This window comes from Macrosteles quadrilineatus, unplaced genomic scaffold (genome assembly GCF_028750875.1).
Source record: "Macrosteles quadrilineatus isolate MER2022 unplaced genomic scaffold, UCM_ALF_1.0 Scaffold_6__1_contigs__length_79288215, whole genome shotgun sequence".
NCBI classification, from domain to species: domain Eukaryota; kingdom Metazoa; phylum Arthropoda; class Insecta; order Hemiptera; family Cicadellidae; genus Macrosteles; species Macrosteles quadrilineatus.
In genome coordinates this window covers 18,932,662-18,941,119 of record NW_026542599.1, presented here as the reverse complement: position 1 = coordinate 18,941,119, position 8,458 = coordinate 18,932,662, and the positions used below count along the sequence as shown (strand labels likewise).

Sequence of the window (8,458 nt, the reverse complement as noted above, 5' to 3'; positions counted from 1 at the left end):
ATTTACTAACGAGATGGTAAATACATATACAAGTTGGTAAGTAATGATCGATTTCGATTGGACACTCAAATCATCATTAGACCCAATAGGCGAATGACAAGAATCTCAATATGACGTTCCTTATTGGCTACCGGCAGTCTGGTACTTTGACTGTAGTCTGGTACCGTCCGAGCAGTTTCTATAAGTACAACTGCAGTCAATATTCACTTATAAATAAAAAATAAATATATAAAATACCCCCGCCGCAGCAAACCTGACGCCTAAGCGAATTTCCATTTGGCTGAATTGATTTTCAATTGATCTATTTAAATAACATTAGGTTTAACGAGTACCTAGGTTTGCTGCTACAAGGAAACTAATAAAGTGTGTGTTTTAAGTAAAATAATTATTGCTTAGTATAAAATGAATATATTTGCCAAAGTTTGATCAAAAGATATCCATAAACAAGCAAACTACGATATTTTACAATATTCTCCGTAAGAATAACATGGGAATTTTAAATTTACCATTTTTTTAGTTTTCTCCGTAACCAATAACCGTACAAAAACACTTTGATATACTGAATTGTTTGTTTTTTTAAGCTCTTTAAGAAGGTTTAGAGAAAAATTGGGAAATTTTGTGTTTTGAGGGTCAAAAGTGAGAAAAACCAATTTTTACCCCATAAAACCCTGTTCCCATGGTTCGATCATGCTGGATCACAAACTCATTCAAGATTATCCCGCCTTACACCTTCAAACCAAATTTCATCAAAATCGGATAAAAATTACTCAAGTTATCGTGTTCACGGACACATATATATATATACATATATAAAAATTTGAACGAGTGGTGTTTTTGGCCTCAGTGGACATCAAAATGAAAAAGTAAATCGGTCCCGGGCCTAAGTCTTACCATGAGACCTACGGTAATAGCTACTTCCCTATAGGGAAATTCGCTAATTATATAAATACATTTATAAATACATTTAATAAGTAAAGTAATTCTCAGTAAACAAAATTTAATACCATGTATATACTGTAGAGTAAAAATACAAATTAATACATGTCCAAAATCTTGTTATTTGTGTAACACTTTGCAGGTTATTTCTTAGGATTACTGTTGATTAAGCTATTTAAAAAAGGTTCTCGTATGGATTGTCATATTATAAGTAACCCAAGAAGAGAGAAGACCTCCATACTTGGGAAACCTATCTATTTTCACCAAGGACAACTCAACGTTATTTCAAAACACAATAGCATATAGGGGGTTTTCAACTCGAGTTACAAGAAAGTTTTGCGCTCATACAAGAGAATCAGAATCAGAATCAGAATTTTTTTATTGCCATAATAATACATAAATGTACAGGGCAAAAGTCACTAAAACTAAACAAATAAAATCAGACCCATTAAAATAAGATACAAACTTCAAAAGGTACAAACTATTTACAATTTAAAAACGAAGAAACACTGTAAAATTCCTTATCAACTAGATATTCCCTCAGACCACGCTTAAATTTTTTTAAATCATGTTCGCCCTTGATTGAGTTAGGAAGAGAATTAAAAAGACGGATACACATGGAGAATGATTGATTTTTATGGAAAGTGGTACGAGATAGTGGAATATGTAGGTTAAAGTTCCTCCTGAGATTGTAGCTGTGGTGAGATGACCCTCTAATATGAAACATTGTCAAATTTTTTCTTAAGAAGGTCAAAGATTCAAAAATGAAAATTGATGGGAAGGTCAGCATATTATTTGTACGAAAGACAGATCTACAAGACTCTCTATATTTTAGGTTGAAGATTAATCTGATGGCTCTTTTTTGCAGTTTGAATATTTTCTTAGTCTGAAGTTTGTCGTTACCCCAAACGGGCACACAATATGTAAGAAAGGGATAAACAAGACCGTAATAAGCTGTCAGAAGGATGCGTCTTTCTTGATAACAGGAGAGCCTACGAAGAAGGAAAGCACTAGTACTAAGTCTATTGTGAATTTTGTCGATGTGACTGGAAAATTTCAGATTGCTGTCAATGACTACTCCTAAATATGTTACACTAGAAGAAGAAACAATGTTGATGTTGTCGACAGGTAAATTTAAAGATTCAGATGGGTTAGACGAATTCTGCCGTATACGAAATTCTAAAAGTGATGTTTTCTGAGGATTAACATGTAGAGAGTTCTCGTATAGCCATTGGAAAACAAAACTACTCTCAATAAATGTTTGGATTTCTAGCTGTGCATGATTTTGACTGGAGACAACGAGGGAAGTATCATCAGCAAACAGATGTAACTTTGAATTTGACACAACAGGAGGCAGATCATTGATGAACATTAAGAAAAGGACGGGCCCAAGAACGGACCCCTGAGGCACACCTGTACAGTACGCTCATCAGATATCCTACTACACAAACAGCCTGAGGAATCAATGTAAGGGACTTCTACAACTTGCCTCCGTCCTTTAACATAAGAAGACATCCAATCCATAGCCACTCCACGGATACCCAATATTTCAAGCTTATTTAGAAGTAGGTTGTGGTCAACGACATCAAAAGCTTTGGTAAGGTCAAGGAACAAACCGGAGACATGATTCTTTGCGTCGAGAGAGTTGGAAACCTCTGTAACCAGGCTGAACACAGCATTTAGGGTGGAGTAACCTGAACGGAACCCGAACTGATTTTTGTTGATAATCTTATTTTTATCTAAGAATTGATTTAATCTAGCTAAGAAGATCTTCTCTGTTACTTTAGAAAATGTCGATAATATAGAGATTGGCCTGAAGTTATTGCAATCGTGCCGGTTTCCTTTTTTCTTATATATTGGCTTGACTATTGAAAGCTTTAGTACTGCAGGAAATGTTCCACTCTGGAATGAACAATTAATTAGATAGGCTAAGGGAGCGGCAAGTTCTTCAGCACATTTCTTTAAAGTTTTTGATGATATTTCATCCCTTCCAGAGGAGTTTCCAGGTTTTAGGGATCGAATGATATCTATTACTTCATTTGCATTAGTTGGAGTAAGAAATAGTGATGGTTGGATCATATTACTATCTTTACTTCTATGTACATCTTGCGTTTGCATGTTTTTAGGTAGTTTTCTTCCAATGTTAGTAAAGAACTCATTCATTGTATTTGAAACTAAATCCGGAGTATCCAGCAATTTCCCTTCTGAATCAAACACTGATAATTTACTAAACGGTCTCTTCAATTTATCTGGTTTAAGGTCATTTATTATGCTCCAAACCTCTTTTTGTACATTGCTACTGTTATTTATCTTCTTAAATATTAACTCTGCTTTCTTCGAACTTATTTGACTCTTAAAAACCTTTTTAGTGCTTAGGTATGATTGTTTAATTGGGTGTGTAATATTGAGATCTTTAGACAGGGTGTAAAGGAAAATCATTTTTTCTCTTAACTCATTCAAATCTGAATCTAGACATATTTTGGTTTTGGACTTTCTTTCCTTTTGTTTACATTTCTTTAGTGGTAGTGCAACATCTAAATAGAATTGTATTGTGGATAGGAAATGGTTGAATTTTCCGTCTACGGATTCGATTTCGAATAAGTCTAGCCATTTCTCTTTCCTTAATAAATACTTGAATGTAGATATGTTTTGATCATTAAAATTCCTTGTCATTTTATACTTAATTATAGTATTGCTCTCTGAATGTCCTTTTATTTCACTTAGTTGGGCATGGTGGTCTGAGATACTAGTTATAAGAACAGAAGAATAGAATAAATGCTCAGGGATGTCTGTAAATATATTGTCAATAATAGTTCTGGAACCTTGAAACTCTCTCGTAAAGGTCTTAATTGTGTCTCGAAGACCAAATGATAACATCAGGTCTATGACTAGTTTTGCAGAGGGGCCGTCTCTATCAGTCAAGTCAATATTAAAATAACCTGCAACCACGAAAGATAAGTTTTTAGCTTTCAATGAGTCAAAACATGCTTGAATAGTACTCAAGAATTTCTGTATGTTACTTTGTATATTGCTTGGAGATCTGTACACGCATACAAAGATTGTATTCAGAGACCCATTTGTTACTTTAATTGCAGCAAGCTCGCATACACTTTCAATACAAAAGTCAGACACATCTACCACAGTATAATTTATGTGATCAGGTGTAAATATGCATACTCCTCCTTTTTCTACTTGGGTGCGGCAATAGCTAGCTGCTAGTGTGTAGCCTGGCATTCGAAAAGCCTCCAACTCAGATCGACGGAGGAAATGTTCTGACAAACACAAAACATCTGGTGAATACAGATCTAAGATAATTTCTATCTGGCTGGATTTGGACAATAAGCCTCGGACATTCTGATGGAAAATACTAAAAGACTTTTTAAGATTGATAGAAGATGTTACGTGATGGCCTGAATCAGTTGAGGAGTTCCTAAAAAAGGAATTGAGCTAGAAGAAACAATAGGATCACTACATTGGGAGTGACAGGAATTAGAAACTTCTAGTGGTGTTGGGGATTGAACTACTCTACCAGAAGGACAGTCCTCAAGACCGGTGATATGGACAGGGATGTGGTTTATGACACTTGTTTGTGTCGGGCTGGTTATTAGATTTATCAGATCCAATATATATTTAGATATTAGTCTTTTACCCAAAAGGTTGAGGTGGAGGCCAAATTTAGTGTAAAACTTTTGTTTGAAAACATGGTGGAGTGACAAAAAGTAAGCATGGTTATGAGATGAGATACAATTATACATAAGGCGATTCATTTCCAAAATGTTACCATTCAATGATTTCTTATCAAACCTATATGGAATACCTAATACAATAAGATTAGTATGTTTTGTTTCATTTACTAATTCATTGAAGGAGCTTATAAGTGTAGATTTACAATCTCCCTGATCAACATCATTTGTACCGGCGTATACAATCAAATAATCACGTTTGCTCATCAGTTTAATTTTACTACCTAAGTTTGAGACTACTTGGGATAGTTTTGCATTCGGATTAACAAACCCCGAAACATTGTACTTATTTGAGCATTTATCAAGTAAAAGGGAACTTAGATGTCGACCATGGCTGTCAGATAGGATTAACATTTTGGCTTTGTCTTTTAGGTTACTGCTTGTGGACGTTACCTTAGTGGTTACTGGATTAGGTCTGGGAGCTTGGTTTGGTTTCCTAGCTGTGTTCGGTTTGGTTGCTGGGTTTGGTCTGGGAGCTGGGTTTGGTTTGGTCGTTGGGTTTGGTTTGGTAGCTGGGTCTGGTCTGGGAGCTGGGTTTGGTTTGGTAGTTGGGTTTGGTTTGGTAGCTGGGTCTGGTCTGGGAGCTGGGTTTGGTTTGGTAGTTGGATTTGGTTTGGTAGTTGGGTTTGGTTTGGGAGCTGGGTTTGGTCTGGGTGCTGGGTTTGGTTTGGTAGCTGGGTCTGGTTTGGTAGCAGGATTAGTTGCAGGTTTTTTGGTCCTTACTGTTTTCTGTACCTTGGGTTTGGAATTTGAGGGTAACAGTGAAGGGTCACTAGAACTAATAGGTACATGGTCGGTTACGTCTTTGACGTTTTCTCAAAGATTACGTCAATTATTTTTACTAACAAAAATTTAACTGGCGTATCAGGGGGCTGGACAAAACCGATGAGAACCCCTTCTCCGAAGGAGTGGGGGATTGTGGGAGAGCCCCTCGCGGCGATTTAAGAAAAAATATAACCTAACCTAACTAACCAAACTTGCTGATAATATAAAAAGATATAAGATAAAAATCTAATGAAAGTTTACTAATCGAAAAAATATATCTGTTTATAAAATGAAATTATAAATGCAAAATTCTTGAAAAAATGATAGTGTCAATCCAGTCAATTTGTCCGTCTCTTTAAAAAAGTAAATTCAGTAAATAAAAAAATTCACTTCAGTTAAGTAATTACGAATATATTGCTAAGAGCAAATGGATATTAATAGAAATCTTGTGGAAAATCCATAAAGAGTTCTAGACAGTTTTTCTCACAAAAATACGTTTGCTTATCGTTTTAAAACTATGTTTATTAACTTATCAATCTAAAATGAATTGCAAATACAAAATTGACTCATGAAAACTATACAAACAAGAAACAAGAAGTTTTCTCAAAGATTACGTCAATCCTAATGTTTACGTTTTAGGATCAGGCCATTTTATTTTCTTATCAGTCACCCTTGGGCTATTAGTAAAAACAAGAAGAAACAGAGAAATTTTTTTATTTTCAGAAGTTTTTCCCTAATAATTTTTTTTAGTTAAAACCTCTTCTTTTATATACCTACTTTTCACAAGTAGGTCTTCCTCCTTTGCCATTCTTTTAAGATCCTGTGATTCCTATGTTGAACTTTAGTCTTTTTCCCCTTTAGTTAACAATAAAGTCAATATCGTTTCACAAGCCTTTTAGACTACTTCAATGGCCGTATTTTCTAAGACATTATAAGAGCAGCGTATTGTTTTCTTGAGTTTTACACCAAGCCGCAACGGTTAAGACTGTTACGAACGAATTACAACCAACTTGCAGCACAAAAAATAATTCGCCCTTCTTTATACACATTTGAGTGGCTTATTAAGGTTTGGTTCAATGTATATTGCATGTATTTAATTTTAAATTACAGGTAGTTTAGCTGCTTAGAAAGTAAGAAGTATAAAAAAACTAAGCAAAACATGTCAAACCGTGGGAGAATGAGAATTCTGCTGACAAGTACCTTGATATAACCAGAAGAATCATTTTTCTAGAAAATCTATGCATAGTCTGATAAGATTGTGGTTTGAAATATATGTTTTAGAATGCCCTGGCTAGAAGTTTGATCATTTTATCATACCTAAAACGTGTTAGCTGATTTGACGAGATTAAGTAGAACTACTTCATAAAAAAACATTATTTATATCTACACAAAATAACATAAACTGATCTAATTCAGTAGTGTAGTAATGTATCAAAACATTTGAAAAGAGCTTCTCAAATAGTTTTGAAAGAAAATTAAAACAGTTTAATACTTTTCCATAGAGTTTTCTCTGCGTATCTTTATGATGGGTTCTAAAATTTAAATAGATTTTTTAAGCAGCAAACTATAATTTAGTTACAAAAGAGGGAAAAATTTATATAGTTATTTCCCTGGAGTAGCGTAATTTTCCACGACAATTATTCAAAGTTCCATCACTTATCGTGACAATATGTGATGCTAGTACAACATGTGCAGCACAATTTCGATACAATGGAATTGTAAACGTCTAATTGCACGTCACATTATATCAAACGCGTAGGGAATGTGATGTTAATGAGATTTGCTAAAGTCATCCACTAGCTTACAGATACTCTCCATAACCACGTAGCTACGTCACACTTCAAACCACACAAAACACTTCCGTGTACCCTCGTCACAGCAATCCTGCTTGATGTGAGAGTTGCTTGGTTTAGTGTAGGAAATGGTACGTTAATGTGACTCATTAAAGACATCTACTAGCCTTTTCAGATACTCATCATGATCGTGTAGCTAAGTAACTCTTTATGCAAAAGAAAACACTTCCGTGTACTTTTGTCAGAGCAAAGATCCCATACCAATAATGTCTGGGAAATCATTGGGTCTCTAATAATGAAATATCCATTGAACACTTGTTCTATATTTATATTTTTCTATTATCTAAGAAAATGTGTTCTATCTTATATTAAATGGTCTGTAATTTCGATTTTGATTTGAGAAAACTGTTTGTGTGTTTTCGTGTATTTGCGATGACTTTATGACACAGATAAGTGTTATGTGGTACGTTACTCATTAAACAAAATAAAACACTTCCGTTTACATTCACCCAAATAAAACAGCTTGCTTTGCAGAGTTAAACGTAGGGGACTGATGGTGCCGTCTTTACAATTTTGGAGTATTTACTAGTTTACAAGATACTAAAAGTTAACATAACTGGGAGGTACTTTCTTTGAGCTCCAACCTAAAGGTGAGTGAGCGTAGCGAACGAGCTCCAACCTAAAGGTGAGCGAGCGTAGCGAACAAACTTCAACCAGGACGTGATTGAGCCATGCGAACGAGATAATCTTGAAAATTAAGAAGTTAAACGGGGCAAAGCCCGCGGGTTACAGCTAGTTAAATATACATTTAGGTTTAGAATGGTATTATATTTACGCTAAATATTCATTATTCTTCCTCTATTATTCCGTAACGATATATGGAGCAATATCACAGAAAACAGACCATTGACCATTTGATGGTCTAGTCTATTGTCTGTGGTAGGCCCTAATACTATTTTTTCTGTGCACGGTGCTCTATTCACTAGAGCACCCATGCACATGTATTAAGGTTAAAACGTAATATTATTATCTCAGAACCATAAAATATGCATGTATAAAAGTTTGCCTAACTTTTGAAGCGAGTGTCAGATTGGGGTTAATCAGTAGAAAATTTAACTGAAATCAGGAAACTGTGCAGGAAAGTTTATGTTTGTTAATTACTCCATTCATGTATTCTCAGAACATTTCAAATTAGCTTGTAAAACCGTTATGTGATTTATA

General features: G+C 34.7%; 1 protein-coding gene across 1 annotated transcript; it reads right to left on the bottom strand.

Moving 5' to 3' along the window:
* Positions 1 to 2,307: 2,307 nt before the first annotated feature.
* On the bottom strand, positions 2,308 to 6,252 carry LOC128997369 (protein TsetseEP-like). Its single transcript, XM_054423006.1, has 3 exons — positions 6,222 to 6,252; positions 5,057 to 5,494; positions 2,308 to 2,630 (listed from the first exon to the last, which is right to left on the bottom strand). The coding sequence occupies exons 1-3, from the start codon at positions 6,250 to 6,252 to the stop codon at positions 2,308 to 2,310; spliced, it is 792 nt and encodes a 263-aa protein (XP_054278981.1).
* Positions 6,253 to 8,458: the final 2,206 nt, after the last annotated feature.

Bases quoted from the DNA above. Each gene is read 5' to 3' on its own strand.
- LOC128997369 (XM_054423006.1), bottom strand. From the start codon at position 6,252: ATGGCAAAGGAGGAAGACCTACTTGTGAAAA. The intron at 5,495-6,221 runs GTAGGTATATAA...GTAATCTTTGAG, and splicing joins GGAAGACCTACTTGTGAAAA to AAAACGTCAAAGACGTAACC. The intron at 2,631-5,056 runs GTAACCTAAAAG...GGTTCCGTTCAG, and splicing joins TAAGGTAACGTCCACAAGCA to GTTACTCCACCCTAAATGCT.